The sequence below is a fragment of the Petaurus breviceps genome, unplaced genomic scaffold (genome assembly GCF_028583685.1).
Source record: "Petaurus breviceps papuanus isolate PSGF00001 unplaced genomic scaffold, PetGlider_PUasm1.0 90763, whole genome shotgun sequence".
In the NCBI taxonomy this organism is placed as follows: domain Eukaryota; kingdom Metazoa; phylum Chordata; class Mammalia; order Diprotodontia; family Petauridae; genus Petaurus; species Petaurus breviceps.
In genome coordinates, this window is record NW_027187340.1 from 7396973 (window position 1) to 7414340 (window position 17368).

Consider the following 17368-nt stretch of genomic DNA (forward strand, 5'->3'; position numbering starts at 1 on the left):
CAAATGCTAAAGTAGGCACAAGTAATTTTATGCATAATACCAATGGGATCTTTTATCAAGATTGGTTCAGTTGATCGGCTTGGTTTGCCAGGTCCAGCAAGATTTTCAGCTAACACGCGGAATCTGTATTTTTTCTTATTGGTGAGACCTTTCACCCTTTAAATTGAGAACAAATTATTTTTAATCACAAATTATATATTAAAGATTATATGTTGAATCAGAGATATGCTTATTTTGTGTATGAGGCTAATTCATTCAATTTTTTAGATTTACAAACCAAACCTGCTATAATATACTACCATAATATATAAATGTTTTATGCTGTGTTTATTGGAAACCTGAAATTGCCTGAGATTGAGTGATAAAAATATTTATTGCTACAGAGGCGCTATCTGTAATTTGCAACATATGTCATAATCAAATGATGGTAACAATGGTAGTAATATAATAACTCAAATCCTAAATACTTTAGAGTCTCTAGAAAGCCCATGCTCACTATTTAATTCATAAATATGTCCCTCAGTGGAACAGACTTTAAATTACTTTATTAAAACAAAAACAAGAAGTTATTTTAATCTTAAAGGAAAATACTGTAACAAAATCAGGCAAAGCAGAAATGATACTAATTATTAAAAGAGATTTAGAGGGCTAATCTTTAAGTGATCAGCCCATCAGTGTGCTGCTACCTTGACATACTTATAATAAACTCCTTTTAATCCCCCCAAAAAATAATTAGAGGAATTATTGCTATTTTAACTCATTTATGTATTTAAAAAAATTTATACCTGTATGTTGTATCCTTTATTGGCATTTTATTGCATTTAACCCACTTATCAGTATCAGGATCTAATCTTTCAACCCAGTATCCAGTGATTGGGCTCCCACCATCATCATCTGGTTCACACCATGTTAGAGTTACGGCATCTTTAGTTATATCAGAAGGTTCAAGGCGTGTTGGAGGTCCAGGTGGATCTATTTTTTAAAAGGACAACAATATATAACATTTCATCTGTACTTATATTTGACTTAATATTCAGATCAATGTTAAATGACATGTCAAGTACACTAACTCACCAAATGGATATTTGGCGATTATTGGGCTAGCCTGGACTGGCTCACCCACACCATACATGTTTTCTGCTGCAACTCTGAAGATGTATTCTTTATTAGGTATTAATTTAGTAGCCTGGAATTTTGTGTCTTTTATTGTTGATGAGAGCTTATGCCACACTTCACTATCTGTCGCTCTTCTTTCTACGACATAGTTTGTGATCTTGGAACCACCATCATCTCTTGGAGGATTCCATGTTAGAAGACATGATTCACTGGTAATATCTGAGATGTCAAATGCAGCTGGAGGTCCAGGTTTATCTGTGGATGGCATAAAATACAAGTAAAAATCTTATCCAGTTTGATTTCATGAATAGGCCTCTTTGTCACTCTTAAGAAAGGCAATGTTGTTACCTAAAACATTGACTTCCACCACAGCAGTAGCACGTCCACAGACGTTGACAGCTTCAATGATGTAGGTGCCTGTGTCACTTCTCTTGCTGTCCACAATGGTCACTGTTGATTTTTTGGGAACATTTTCAATGGTAATTCTTTTGTCTGGTTTCAAAATGACATCAGCCTTTGTCCAGGTAATCTTAGGCTCTGGTTTGCCGGTCACTGTAGCAGGCAATTCTATCTTTGTGCCAGCTTTCACTGTGAGGCCAGCAAGCAACTTTACATCTAGGAAGATTTCTGGAGCCTCTGAAGAGAAAATTAATATGTCAGTGAATTCAAAGAAGAATTAATATAGAAAACATAGCAGGTTCAATTAAAAAAAAATAAGGACATACCCTGTGAATCAATAGCCTGAATGTCCTCTGTTGGCTTGCTTGGTTTGCTAGCTCCTAGCCTGTTCAGAGCCTTTACACGGTAGGCATACCACTGGCCTTCATCAAGACCTGTCACTTCCATTCTGTCAAGTAAATAAAATTTTGAGTACTGTATTTTTGCATTTATAATAGGCATCATAATAATCTAAGCACTCCCTCTTCCAAATAGCTTCCAAAAACTAGTGTGTATATAAGTCAAGTTTTACAATATTCATTTTTTTTTTTTTGCTTTTTGGAGGGGGGGCAGGCAGGGCAATTGGGATTAAATGACTTGCGCAAGGTCACACGGCTAGTAAGTGTTAAGTGTCTGAGGCTGGATTTGAACTCAGGTCCTCCTGACTCCAGGGCCAGTGATCTATTCACTGTACCATCTAGCCACCCCAATATTAAATTTTTTAAATGAAGTTTAAATTGTTATATTTTTAATTTAAAAACAAAAAAAGCAAAACATTGAATAATGAAATACAACTTACACCTGCTTAAATCATTCAGAAGAAATAACAAAAGTTCTTAATGAGAAAATAACATAATCACACTTAAATATTTCCCAAATTAAAGGCATTTTAATGAGTATTAATGAGTATTTTTGTGTGCTATAATTAAGGAACGTACTTGGTTTCAGCAACTGGTTCTCCACAGGCTACCCACTTATCAGAACCACGGGGACATTTTTCCACTATATATCCTTTGATTCGTGAACCACCATCATGTTTTGGTGGTTCCCATGTTAGGAAAATGCTTTTGGCCGTTCGATCCCTCCATTTTAGATTTTCTGGTGGGTCAGGCACAGCTATAAAATTAAAAAAGAATGGCCATCAATATGACAGAAATACAATGCTAAAAATGAATATACTGAAAAAAGCAGTGTAACAGGCAGGCTATAAAACATCATAGAGTGACTCACTCGCAGGAGCTGACATATTTACAGGTTCATCAACATACGCAGGTTCTCCAGGACCACACTTGTTGCGTGCACAAACTTTAAATAAGTATTCTTTTCCTTGGACGAGATCAGGAACAGTGAATTCTAGGTCAGTTATAAAGTCTATAACCTGGAAAAAACAAAGAGGAATAATAAATTAGTCCTACAAAGCCTTTCTCGGATTGTTTTACATTGACTTTAGGAAAATTGTTTCAAGTAGGAAATACTGTCATTTATTTTAGAGGAAAGTCATGTAATGATTAATAATAATGGCTAGCATTTATGTAGTGCTTTCAAAGATGTGCTAAATGCTTTACAAATATTATCTTATTTAATCCTCACAACAACCCTGGCAGATAGGTGTTATTATTGTACCCATTTTACAGTTGAGGAAACTAAGGCAGAAAGAGGCTGTCACTTGCTGAGGGTCACATGGCTAGTAAGTACTTGAGGGTGGATTTGAATTCAGGTCTTCCTGACTCCAGGTCCAGTGTTCTCTCCACTGTCACACCTAGCCACTTCTAAGGTGAAGCTAAGTAACCCTTAATAATAACAATAGTCACATTTACACAGAAGCTTAATATCTCCAAAGTATTGTACATTTATTATTTCCCTTGAGCCTTCAAACAACCCTTATTAGGAGTTAGGTGGCATTATTATCCTCATTTTACAGGTGAGAAAAAGGAGGCTCCAAGGAAATGTCAGAGGCTGGATTTGAACCCAGATATTATTGACTTTAAGTCTAGCTCTCTATTTATGCCTTGCTCTTTCTCTAAAGATGCTGCATAGAACTAAGAGTAACCGCTGATATTCTCCTGCAAGCTGGTAGACTTGGAGAGTGAGAAAAACAATTTGAATGTAAGGGAAAGGACAAGATGGATCCTGGAAGATGCTAAGGAGGAAGTCATGGTTAGCCCCAGGCACCAAATTTATTCTAATGGAAGAGGAATAAATACCATTATTCTACTACACTACTACTGTTGCTGGGGCTATCACCCCCAACGATGATTATAATAATGTGGTTGTTGTTGAATTGTTTTAGTTGTGTCTGACTCTTCATGATCCCATTTAGGGTTTTCTTGGCAAAAATGCTCGAGTTGTTTGCCATTTCCTTTACTAGTTCATTTTACAGATGAGGAAACTGAGGCAAAGAGGGTTAAATGATTTGCCAAGGGTCACAAGGTAGTGAGTATCTGAGGGCAGATTTGAACTCAGTAAGATGAGCCTTTCTGAATTCAGGCCTGGCACTTTGTCCACTATGCCATCTTGTTGGCCCTGATGATGCTAATGACTTGCACTTATGTAGAACTTTGAAAATGTTTACAGACTAAGAATTATTCTAACCAAGAAAGGAAGTACTTCTTCTCATCAAAAAGCCCCACAGCACATAGAGGTGAATACTGTGTGCTTACAAGAGGTCAAATCATCTGTGTCAATACTTCTGAAAATCAGATCAGGCCCACAAAACCAGGGGCTACTCTTTCACCACTTTAGAAAGATGTTGAATATCTACAAAGGAACCTGCCTAAGAATATTTTCTAAAGAAAACTTTGCCTAGTCGAATTTGTGGGATTTACCACTGAGTGTAACCATCTAACCTGGCTAAGTACTCACTTTGGTCCATGTTTTACGACTGACTTCTCGTTTTTCAACAAGATATCCAGTCAGTGGGCTTCCCCCATCATCTTCTGGTGGTTCCCATGTCAAATGGACTGAGTCCTTGGTGATGTCCCCATATTTCAGGTCTTTGGGTGCACTTGGGCGAGCTGAGGAATGCATTCATAATTTGAGATCATTAACATTGCAAATGAACATTTAGTAATACTATAAAACTTTAGATATTAATGGTAATAATAGCTCATATTTATATTTGCTTTAAAGTCTGCAAACTGCTATGTGTGTGTATGTATGCACACATACAAATATTCAATAAAAGTTTGATTCCTTACCAATCACATTAACATTGATTTCTCCAGAAATTGCTTTCACACGATTTTCCAGTTTTAATCTATAAATGCCTTTATCTGGACGTTCACTTGGAGAAATGACAAGCTCAGCATAGGCAGATAGGGTCTTCATCTTCACTCGGTCGCTTGCTTCTAAGGCCTGATCTCCAAAGGACCAGGTTGCAGTTGGTCTTGGGTAACCAGTACTTGGTACAAGGATCTTGATTGGGTTTGGAACTATAATTTCCAGGCCATCTTTAAACTCACTTAAATCCATTGTTGGTTCAACTGCCAAAGGGGAAATTAATATGTTACAAAAACACTCCAGTGCTTTTTTTAAAAGCAAATATTGATTTTCTCTTACCACCCCAAAGCACATGCTACATAAAATTATGGTATCCCTTTTCAAGTAAATTAAACATCAGCTCACTTACCAAATGCATCATCTGCAGTCAATGGGCCAAGAACATCAGTTGGATCTGAAATTCCGGCCTCATTTTCAGCAGAGACTCTATATAAATACTTATTTCCTTGTTTTAATCCAGTAACCTAAAAATAAGAATCCACCTTTGTAAAAACTAATCAGTTTCAAAGTCATGGAAATACATTAGACATTTCTTTTTAGCTTCAAATTCTCTACCTTGTAAGTTAGCTCAGGGACGAGTTTTACATTACAACGAATCCAGTTGTCTTTTCCTTCTTCACAGCGCTCAATAATATAGCCCAGTATGGGACTTCCACCATCTTTTAGTGGAGGTTCCCATGAAAGCTGAACAGATGACTGAGTCTGGTCAGTATAGCCAAGGTTGATAGGAGGACTTGGTCTCTCTGAAATAGAAACAAGATAACTTCATGTATAAAAAAATGCCATTTATTTCGACGATATTTGATAACTGTGAAATGGCCCCATTACCCTCATATTCAGTAAAATAACAGGTTTACTAAATATAATAATTAAAAATATGGCTCTTATGCCCTATATTTTTATATCACAAATTTTCCTGAAAGCTGACTCAATCCTTAATTTTTCTTTTATTACTGTAACATATTCCGAAAAAAAATCTAATATGGGGGCTCCATTTAACAATTAATTCTCTATGTGCTCACCAATTGGATCTGCAACTTTCACAAAGGGTGTAGCAGCACTTGGCTTTCCAACTCCAATGCGATTTTGGGCTCTAACTCGGAAGCTGTATTCATTTCCTTCTACCACATCGGTGACAGTAGCAGAGAGGTCTTCAGCTCTGACAGTCATAGCTGTATCCCATCTAATAGAAGTCTTGTCCCTTAATTCGATGACATAGTTTGTAATTTCACAACCGCCATCATATTCTGGTGGTTCCCATGTCAGTGAGACACCAAACCTGTTTACATCAGTGATGGCTACATTCAAAGGAGGACCTGGAACATCTAGATTTTTCCCCAGAAAAAAAGAGGAAATAATTAACACAATTTTCATTATACAAGGAGAAACTGAACAAGAAGATAAATATTCTTCCAAATCAATCACCTACCATATTTACTCCTTGCTTCCACAGGGTTATCTGTTTCAACGGGTTCACCAGTCCCAACCCTGTTTCTTGCGCTTACACGGAACAGATACTCAACCCCTCCTTTTTGGAGTCCAGTGACAGTAAATTCACAGCTATCTGCACGATCAGTGGCTAACACCCATGTCTTCCTCTTGATGTCTCGTCTTTCAACAACATAACCGATGATTTTGCTGCCACCATCAGTTAATGGTTCTTCCCAGGCTAGGCTCACTTCACCATCAAATGTTTCTGTCACTTCTAAATTTCTGACTGGCCCTGGCACATCTGAGATTCATTGGGGGGAAAGAAACATTTTTAGTGAGTGCTCATCTTTTCTTATGCTTAGTTATTCTATTCTCAATGGCCCAAAAGCTTACCGATAACTTTCACGTTGATGAATGCTTCTGCTTTTCCGTGTTTGTTTTGTAACACAACCTTGTACCTTCCTTTGTCTGAATTCTTGGCTTCCAAGATTCTGAAGGAGGTCTGTTCAGCTGTGGTATCAACTGTTTTAGAAGATAAAGCTTCATTTTCTTTAAACCATTCAGCTTCTGCTTTTGGGTAGGCATCATAGGGTACGATCATTGTCAAAGGCTGTCCAACATCAACCACCAGATCCTGGTCTCCAGTCTTGATTTTAGGTGCAGCTAATGATAGAAAAAGACAAGTCATTTTGAGCTTATTTGTTTTAGTCAGTTAGACATGAGGTTCTTTACAGTAAATTGGTAGCATACTTGGATGAATCTTTTTTGCTCCAAGTAAAAACATGAGCTAAGCAATTTATTTCCTGAATGGCCAAATTCCAGATTATTGTGAAAATGAGGGGATGGTTATGTTATGTGAATGGACATATTATGCTTAACTGGACAGTACATTTTAACAAGTCAAACCAAAACGGAAATGCATTTTATTTTATAACAGATCAAACACCCATTTTAGAAAGAGTGTGAGTCCTATGCTTAGGTAAATTCAATTTAAGAATTAATCTACCATATTTTACATATGTGTATAAATTATACCAGTTTAAGGCCAAAAGGAAGCTTTCTGGAATGATATCCCCAAGGATATCTTTGAATTTTGGTTCAAGGCTAAGATAAAACCAGGGAATCCTCCAGCTTCCTTGGGTGGTAGCAGTAGGCAGTGGATGGGAGGAGAGGCTCCTTTAAGTGTCTGAGTTTGCTTTTGCTACACAGGACTTCCAGGGAGATCAACCAACGAATAAGTATTTATTAAGTGCCTGTTATGTGTTTATTATGGGCCAGGTACTGTTAGGTACTCAGGATCAAAACAAAACAAGACAAAATTGCCTTTGCCCTCAAGGATTTTTTGTTGTTGAGTCATTTTCAGTCATGTCCAACTCTCTGTGACCCCATTTACGGTTTTCTTGACAAAGTTATTGAAGTGGTTTGCTTTTTCCTCCTCCAGGTCATTTTACAGATGAGGAAACTGAGTTAAGTGACTTGCCCAGGGTCACACAGTCACTAAGTGTCTGAGGTCAAATTTGAACTCATGAAGTCTTCCTGACTCCAGGTCCAGCACTCTGCCCACTATGGCACGGCCTAGCTGCCTAAAGGAATGTATATTTCATCATTTCTAGGACAGATAATTTTGAAGCATTTCTATTTTCTATACTGACTTCTTCTGCCCCAGCTTTTTTGAAGCTTATTTTAAAATGAAGGACACTTACCTGCCAGTTCAAGTTTGGCTCTAGCTTCTTTATCTTTGGCAATAAATCTATATTCGCCTTGGTCACGAGGTTGAATATTACATATCTGTAATCTGTGGGTCTTTCCTTCACTCATCATCTGGTGTTTATCACCTTGGACCACAACCATATTATTTCTTAACCACTGAACTTCCACCTTATCTTTGTTGAGTTCCGCAAAAAAGACAACATCAGTACCAGGAGCCTCCAGAATATCCTGGGGAGGCCTGATGATCTCAACAGGAATTTCTGAAATGCAAATGTGAATGACATCATTTCATTTGTATTCTAGTTGACCTTTATTCTAATCTATAACATAATTAAGATTCCTTTCAATTTTATACTTACCTTCAACAAAAAGCCTTGCCCTAGACTTTCTGTCTTCCACCCCACAAGCATATTCGCACTCATCATCCAACCTGCAGTCCTTTATAATGAGTCTGTGAATGCTTCCATCTTTTTCAAATGTATATCTTTATAGGGAGAAAAAGAGAGAAAAAATTTGTTAGCTTTCATAATAACCAATCAAATATCAAATGGATGTGATGAACAATTAATATTATAATTTATGGATGACACATGGAACTTTACGCACTTTTTGCCTTCTTTGATTTCTCGTCCATTTCTGTACCATTTAACATTTGCTTTCTCTCTGGAAAGCTGACATGAAAAGACAGCATCATCAAATTCAGTGACGGTCTGGTCCTCTAGGTGCTCCACAAATTCTGTAGGTGCTTCTATAATTAGAAGCTCAGCGACAGATTTATCTTGTCCAGCAAAGACTGTGTATTCACCTTCATCTGGAAATCCACAGTCTTTAATAATGAGAGAATGCTTATATTTGTCTACTCGGTACAAAACACGGTTATCAAGAGGAATTTCTTCTCCATTTCTGGTCCACTTCAGAGTTACATTGAGTCGGTTCACCTTGCACCAGAAAGTGACAGATTTCTTCTCCATTGTTTCAATGTCTTGCAGAGGTTCAACAATCCTGAGGTCTTCCTCTGTTGTAAGGTAGAAAAAAAAGTTGCATTGATTTCATGGTTTTTATAATGGACTTCGATAGAAACAAACTTAAATTATGGAATCTTAGCAAGGGAAGAGAATGTAGTCATCATCCTGTATCTGGTGGACTGCAGTTTGGTATCCTCATTATTGTTCCTCTCCACTATGATGTAATTCTTTAAAAGTTGATAATATGGGGGCGGCCAGGTAGCACAGTGAGTGAGAGCAATGGCCCCAGAGTCAGGATGACCTGGGATTGCATCCAGCTCAGACACTTCGCACCCACCCAGAAACACCTGGCCGTGTAACCTTGAGCAAGTTACTTAACCCCAATTGCTTAGGGGTGGCCAGGTGGCTCAGTGAGTAAGAGCACCAGCCCCAGTGTCGGGATAACCTGGGATCAAATCTGGGCTCGGATACTTAGCACCACACCCAGATAACTGGCCGTGTAACCTTGAGCAAGTTACTTAACCCCAATTGCTTTAAAAAAAAAAGTTGATAACATGGTCCCAGAGAGAGAGGAAAAGAAACAGAACAGAGAACCTTCAACTTATCAAATGCCTAATGAAAATACAACTGTAATTTTATAATCAGCAATTTTGTTAATCAAATGTATCCAAGACTAGGTAATGGGTAGGAACATAAAAACAAAGAACAATTAACACTGTCACCATAGAAGAACAAGAATTCTAATAATTGTGTATATTAAAATCTGGAAAAGAACATAAAGCTAGGAAAGAAAGATAGGACAGACAAGTTAGCCCTCTTCTTGGGGGCCCATTGATTCACCTCCCTAAGCTTCTAAATTTCTTGTTTCCCACTCCCCCAACAGAATTATAGAACTTGGGGGGGCATTCCTGAAAATGCCCTAATAACTCTTCACAACTGTTCACAGGCCAGATGAATTACCTACCTTCTACAATTAACTGAGCTGCACTCTTGACATTTTCGCCTCTGTGGTTAGTCAGTGACACACTATAGGTGGCCTGGTCATCCAAACGTGCATCTCTAATTCTTAGAGTGTAAACTAAATCCTTCTGGAGGATAATGTATTTTGAGCTGTCAAATATGGCTTCATCATTTCTGAACCACTTTGCCTTGGCTCCTTCTGTGTTGACTTCACAGTTGAAAACAACTTCTTGCTGTTCTTTAACACGTTTGTCCTTAAGTGGAATGACGATCCTGAGTCTTTCTGAAAATGGGAAATGACAAACTTGTTGTTGCACTGTGAACAGCAGAAGGGGCAGCCTATCAACGCATTCACTGAATCAGCCATAACTTACCAATGACTGTCAAGTGAGCGGCGGCTCTAGCTGCACCCACCATGACTACATAGGTGCCCATATCTTGTAAGGTGGAATCCTTGACAACCAGGATTCTCTTTTTCCCATCAGCAATAACATCATATTTGTCCCCAGATTCAAGTTTCTCGTCATCCCTTTTCCACTCCACTGTAAAGCTCTCTTTTGATATTGAGCACACAAACTCAGCCTTTTCCCCCTCCAGGACTTCCAGATTTTGGGGCTTAGATATAAATTCAGCAGCAAGTTCTGAAATGCAAGAAAAAAATGACAACTTATTAAAAAGTCATGTACCTGCTATACGAACCCAGAAAGTACTATTAAGTGAGCCTTCATTTTATGAAAAATAGTCTTTCTTACCGTGGACTTTGAGTTTGCCATCTGTGCGGGAACTCGGGAGCCTGCAGTTGAAGTTACCTGCATCTTCAAGGTGAGCATTCTGAATGATCAGAATCCTCTTTCGCCCATCGGCGAGTATTTCGTATCTTCCTGTTTCAATGATTTCTTCATCACCTTTATACCAAGTTACTTCTGCCCCAGGCTTGGAGACTTCACAAATAAATTTCACTGTATCAGTTTCACTGACATCAATGTTGGTAAGGTTTTTAGTAAAGACAGCTTCTTCCTCTGTAAGAAAACAAATGAAGATGCCTTGGATTAAAAAAGGGATGCTTTTTAATTTTTGTCTTGAACACATGGGTTTTTGTTGCACCCTTCCTCTTTACCTAACACTGTCAGCATGCCAGATGTTCTAGCTGTCCTGACTTCACAGGAGTATTCTGCCTCATCATCCAAGAGACATTTGTTGATGACTAGGATGCGCACAGCACCTTTGGAAATGATGTCATACTTTTTACCCTTTTTAATTTCAGCTCCATCTCTAAACCATTGAACCTGCATTCAAGACAAATCAAGACAGAATAAGGTTAGCAATTATTGGTAGCCTAGAATTATAGACTTTTAAAGCTAGAACAGATTCCAAGAAAGTATCTAACTCTTTTATTATACAGACTAGGAAATTAAGGTTCAGAGATCATGTAGTTAACTCAACTACACAGACAAAGTTGGGACTAGAACCAAGATCTCTGTATTTCTTCTTCACTGTGAGTGAAAATTATGTGAAAGACTATACTAAAAGCTCCTTGAGGACAGGGAATGGGTATTTTCTAAAGTTTGTGTTTCTCTCAGAGTCTCATATATTTGTTCATTGCTTAACAATTGTTTGCTGAATTAAATTGTTAAGCTCATGTTGAATGAAAATAGAATGATGATGACTGACCCATCATACGCATTAAAGAAAATGATCATTAAGTAAATATGATTATGAAGACTAGATTTAATGGACTTCTCTTCCAATTTAGATTATCTGTCTGGAAGCAAAGTGAGCATAGTGACTATTTTAAACATTATCAATATAATATGTATGAAATTACAGACCTTGGCATTTTCTCGAGAAAGTTCACATTCAAACCGAGCCATCTCTTTTTCTTTAACTTGTTGATCTGTGAGAGGTCTTAAGAATTCAACATGAGGAGCTGTAAGAAAAGGAAAAAGTTTACCCGAATTGATAATCATTTTGTTAGAAACTGGCCATGCTCATATTAAGGAGATTTTTTTTTTTTTGAAAGAAAGGGGGTCTGTTGGAAAATGTATCCAATTTAAGATGGTACAACTGTCCTTGAAACTGTCCCTCAGGAATTACCACATACTGTTGGATCTACTAGGCTCCTATAAGACATGGAATGACTTTTGTAGTGCCTTAAGAACCTAAAATGGTCCTTCCAAGTGCCAATGTTAGTTTGAAGAAAACTCTACACTGAGGCTATAATGCTGAGGGCTGACACTGCCAAAGGAAACACAAGTAGAAAAAGAAGTAGAAAATTTAAGAAAGTTGACACATGCCATATAAAATTAGCAGAATTTGATTGATATCAATGTAACTCAAGCACAAACTAAATGAAATCGCATCAGTGATCCTCAGTAATGGAATGGGTCCACTCTCTACATCATAATCTCAGCTTCTTGATAAGCTTCATAAATGTCACAGAGCAGTCATACTTAAAATTACAAAGGATGACAAGGTCACCAATGAGCTTCAGTAGTCTGCATCATTTGGCTGTGTCATCAATCAATTCACTGATTGACAAGACTGTTTTGGTTAATCTGGCTGATGAGGCAGATGCCCCCTTTCTTCCCTCATCACACCACCTGAATTCCTCTTAAAGCTGAATATTTAGACAAAGAAGGTGACCTAACCTGATGAATGAGATTCTGAAAGTAAGTTTGACTACTAGGATTGAAGAAGAAGAAATAATGCAAGACACACAGAAACAGAATATCAAGCCAACATCCTTTAACTGCTGATGTCTAGGAAGCAATTGAACTGGACAAAACAACACAGGGATGTAGTAATCAGAAAGAGTGCCCCTCATTTCCATCAAAGATGTTATATTTGTGACGGGGTGAAGAAGCAGTTACAGAGGGTTACGGCTCTTACAAATGGTAGTCACAATTTGCCAAACGTCAACAACACACAGGAAGCACATGGGATCATTAGGTACAATTATGTCTGCAGAATACATTAAGTTAATATAGGACTTGATATGTAATTATTCAAATGGATATATCATTTCAGATCTTTCCTAATAGTTTCTCAAATCTTGGCTTTGTTCATTCTTTTGCTCAACATTTCATTTTCCAACTCTGGGAATCTCTCATTTTCTTATTAAAAGTTTCCTGTCCCTTGTCTTTTGTTATTCTTTTTGTCTTCATTCCTTGTTGACATTCCTATAGACTTCCTCCATAATAATCAGTGAATACTAAGAGCAGTTGTTATCAGTGTTCAGTGAGAGTAAAGTGTTGTTTATCAGATCAAGATAGAAAGACCTCTCACACCAAAGATAAATATCACAGTGGCCCAGAATAAGGTGATAAATCCAGTTAGGCAACAAGAAGGGCATGCAAGAAGTGCTTTGATTATCAAAGAGTTGAAAATGCAAACATGTGACTTAAGAGAGAAGAATACTTACGCACTACATTCAGGTTACAGGAAGTCTTGAAATCCTTAGCATCACAAGTGTATGTTTTAATATCTTCTGGGGTACAGTTATGTATAATAAGTTTTCTGACTCTACCATCAGCAACAATTTCATACTTCTTGCTTTTAAGGATTTCAGTTCCATTTTTGAACCATTTCACCTTAGCATTTTCTCTGGACACTTCACACTCCAATACCGCAGTGGCTTCCTCTTCGACCGTCTGGTCCTCAAGAGGTTTAGTGAATTCAACTGGGGGTTCTGAAAGAATCGTACTAATTAGTGTATTTGCCTCCTCAGCACATCCATCCCTGCAGCATATTTTGTCTTTGTCTTTTGCCTTTGTCAGTTCAAATAATTCTGTACTTATTTGGAGTTCATTTTGGATATATTCAGACTTTTTTATCTATAATGTTTATAATGGTGTTATCTTTTGAGATGCCTCCTATCAGTAGGAAAATAATTTTATGAATAAGAAACATTTTTTTTTAAAACCCAGTTAACTCTATTCATTAGAACCAATTATTCATCTTTATGCATCTTTCTGCTGCTTGTTAGGCCCTCTGATTGGAGTAGGTAGTAGCAACCATATGGACAGAGAGAAGATGTGAAACAAATTAGTCAGTTCATAAAGCTTTGGTAATTGTTTGGTGGGATTGGGGTGGCTAAAAATCGACTGTCTTAGTTATCATTGTAACTTTGATATAACAATGATAACTGACAGAATTGACCACACATCGTTGCATGTATAGGAAATAGGTATCGATTATTAGTCAGCTTACCTTTTACAAAGAGATTGGCTTGTGTTTTGAAATCCTTTGCAGTTAGTTGGACTTCCCCAGCATCTGTTAACTTCACATCTCTCAAGGTAAGTGTGTGAACTTTTCCTTCTGAGCGTGTGACAACCTAATAAATTACATTTTTAAAGGATAAAGAATAAATGAAGTAGCAATGCTAAATTTGGAATTGATTCAGCGTTTATGTGTGCTCAATTAGTTTATAAATTAAAAAAGTACTTTCCAAGTTATATATGAGAGTCATGTAGCAAATTATCTGAGAATCATTTAAGGGATTTAAGACCATTCAGATTTAAAAGTCAAGATTTTTAGACAAGTAAATGGTGAGTTTTTATATTGGATTACCTTTATAATTTCAGCTTTGTGCATTTATGATATTGCAAGATTCAATTTCTGTATTTTTCTCCTACTTTTATGTGTACACAAACTATTCTTTAGTGTGCAAGGAGGAGGGAGCATGGTGGTGGAGATGTTGGCAGTGGTGTCCTATGTCTGTGATTATATCAGAGTAGGGAATTCTGGTTTGGAAAATCCCCCTGCCAATGGAGATAGGCAACTCATCTCTGACCTAGAGTTTTAAAAAGTTGCTTGGGGTATTGAGATGTTAATTAACTTGCCAATGATGGTATAGCCAATATGTGTCAGAAAGAGTACATATACTCAGAAGCAGGTCTGGTGCTGGACTCCATACACATGTTGCTTTTCAAGAAGAACCAGGATAGACCAGATTATGGAATAAGGGGGGAAATGATGGATGCAGATATACTAAAAGAAAATAATCTGTTTTCCAAAAGCACAAACTGAAGTTAACAAAGTGTGATCCTGTCAATTTCTAGGTTTTCTCCATTTGTTCTTACAACTTTCACAAATTATAACAGTAGTTTAAAAAATCCCCAAACTGGAGTTTTAAGATTTTCAAAAGTCTTTTCATAATCATTACTGAGTTTTGAAATTTATTTCTATTTATACATATATACACATACATGAACATATATGTATATATGGATGAGTGACAAGTCAGATAATAACAGTACTAAATTAATGGTCATTAATAAGAAAGGGAACAGAATGTGATTTTTTTCAAGAGGCAGATTTATAGTTTCTTCCAGTTCTAAGATTTATAATTTTATGAAGCAGATGCATAATGTTACATAGGAATGTATATATATCTAGTCATGAGTTGAGGTATTCATACACTGTCAAAAATAATGTCAAAGTTACAATCCATTGAGACATACGAAAGAATTGGGAAAACCTACATCTACAGAGGTTTTACTACTTCAAGGAAGCAATTAATAATAATAATTATTATTATTTAAACATAGCCATTTTAACAAAGCCAAGGTAAGACCGTTATTTGATTAGCACAGAGAATAAAGGTCCCATCGATATCTTAAACTCAACATGTCTAAAACTAAGTGCATTATCTTTTCCCCCAAACCTTTCCCTTTTCCTAGCTTCCCTGTTGCTATTGAGGGCACCACCATCCTAACCAGACACCAAGGCCTACAATTCAGTGCCATCCTCCACCTCTTGTTCACTCTCATTGCCCCATATACAATCAGTCCTCAAGTTCTGTTGAATCTACCTTTCTAACTTCTCTTGTAACTGACTCCTTCCCTCCTCTGACATTGCCACCACCCAGGGGCAGGCCCTAATCAGTTCATACACGGGCTAATGCAATAGCCTTCTGGTTAGCCTCCTTCTCTTGGATATTGTCCCACTCCAGTTCACCCTCCCCTCAGCTACAAAGTGACCTTCCCAAAGCACAGGTCTGCCCATCACACCCCCTCCTGGAGCTCCAATATATCTCTAGGATCAGTTGTAAAATGCTTTGTTTGATTTTTGAAGCCCTTTGTAATCTTTCTGATCATTCCAGTCTTTTTACATTTTACTCCTTTCCACATTCTATACAGTTCAGTGACACTCCACAGCTTGCCATTCCTACATAAGACATTCCATTTCGGGTTTCTGTATTTTCTTTGGCTGTCCCCCATGCTGGAATGCTGTCCCTCTTTATCTCTGCCTTCTAGCTTTCTTGGTTTCCTTCAAACCTCAGCTACAATCTCACCTTTTAAAAGAATCCCCTTTTGGTCCCCTCAATACTAATGCCTTCTCTCTGAGATTACTTCCAATTTGTCCTGAATATATCTTGTTCATGCATAGTTATTTGCATGCTTTCTCCCCCATTAGATTATGAACTCCTTAAGAACAGGGACTTATTTTTTTGCCTTTCTTTATCTCCTCAGAACTTAGAACAACATCTAGCACATAACAGCATTTAATGCATGCTAATTGACTTGACTTCTCTTGAGAAAGGAGTATCTAAGTGTACCTAGGACTAGAAGGCATTAACTAATGACAAAGAAGACATGAGCAGAAGACATATTTTTGTAGTGAGCCCAACATAAATCTCAAAAATCTAATACCTAAGGTGTGGAATATGATTATTTTTAAAGGACCTACATTTATAATTCAAATATAGGTAGTAGACATCTCCCATTAATTTATTTTGGGGTGTAAGGTTCTTCAGGAATGTGATTGTATCTTCTCCACATTCTACAAATGCCCCACCCCTGTGCCCACACTGTCAAATATGCTGCCTTATACACAATAAGTACTCAGAAAACTGGTACATTCTAAAGAATGTATTCCTGTGTCCTCTGAGGGGTGGCTGAGGAACAGGGAAGGCATTCATTAAAAGTACATAAGAGTAATAAGATTTTAAAAATCATATGTATAAAAATACATACATACATATATCAGTGCAGATTTTGTAGTGAACTAAGTGAATATTATAGTAAAAATCATTCTATATCTTCTATTACTTAACTCTAAATACTATATGGCTATTTTACATGGTAATTATAACTATAATGAGCACTAACATTTATTCTTGAAATTACCTAAAACAGACTTAAATCTCATTGCTTGACAAGAACTCTGGGCAATAGGAAATCAAAAGACTTTTTGTCACATTCATCCTTCCCTCTCTTTCCTTTTCCCACTGTCTACATTCCCTTGGCTGATAATCTTTCAAAAAGGTCTGTAAGTATATATAATAGATATTAAAATGAGACAGACAAGAGAATGTGGGCAGATTCCATTTAAAGAAACCAAGTATAGAAACATAATACAATTTCTTTATTTCTACAGTCAGTATTAATATTTCTTTTTTAATCTGTTAAGTAATTTAAAGCAAATCCAGAGAGGCTGGAAAAACAGAATGAAGGATTAAAATTCCC

At 37.1% G+C, this 17368-nt stretch overlaps 1 protein-coding gene across 50 annotated transcripts in view; it reads right to left on the reverse strand.

The window, feature by feature from the left end:
- Positions 1 to 17368, reverse strand: part of TTN (titin) — a 324829-nt gene that overhangs the window by 89959 nt on the left and 217502 nt on the right. For all 50 annotated transcript variants that reach the window (XM_069068526.1, XM_069068527.1, XM_069068543.1 and 47 more), the window contains 24 exons: positions 14109 to 14232; positions 13321 to 13587; positions 11729 to 11826; positions 11017 to 11185; positions 10652 to 10918; positions 10274 to 10540; positions 9904 to 10182; positions 8581 to 8989; positions 8334 to 8458; positions 7968 to 8234; positions 6658 to 6927; positions 6263 to 6565; positions 5856 to 6158; positions 5389 to 5576; positions 5183 to 5297; positions 4752 to 5036; positions 4417 to 4568; positions 2785 to 2932; positions 2493 to 2670; positions 1842 to 1963; positions 1465 to 1752; positions 1075 to 1371; positions 786 to 972; positions 41 to 156 (listed from right to left, as the gene is read on the reverse strand). In XM_069068526.1, the coding sequence (XP_068924627.1) occupies positions 41 to 156; positions 786 to 972; positions 1075 to 1371; positions 1465 to 1752; positions 1842 to 1963; positions 2493 to 2670; positions 2785 to 2932; positions 4417 to 4568; positions 4752 to 5036; positions 5183 to 5297; positions 5389 to 5576; positions 5856 to 6158; positions 6263 to 6565; positions 6658 to 6927; positions 7968 to 8234; positions 8334 to 8458; positions 8581 to 8989; positions 9904 to 10182; positions 10274 to 10540; positions 10652 to 10918; positions 11017 to 11185; positions 11729 to 11826; positions 13321 to 13587; positions 14109 to 14232 (5224 nt within the window). The remainder of the gene's footprint in view (positions 1 to 40; positions 157 to 785; positions 973 to 1074; positions 1372 to 1464; positions 1753 to 1841; positions 1964 to 2492; positions 2671 to 2784; positions 2933 to 4416; positions 4569 to 4751; positions 5037 to 5182; positions 5298 to 5388; positions 5577 to 5855; positions 6159 to 6262; positions 6566 to 6657; positions 6928 to 7967; positions 8235 to 8333; positions 8459 to 8580; positions 8990 to 9903; positions 10183 to 10273; positions 10541 to 10651; positions 10919 to 11016; positions 11186 to 11728; positions 11827 to 13320; positions 13588 to 14108; positions 14233 to 17368) is intronic.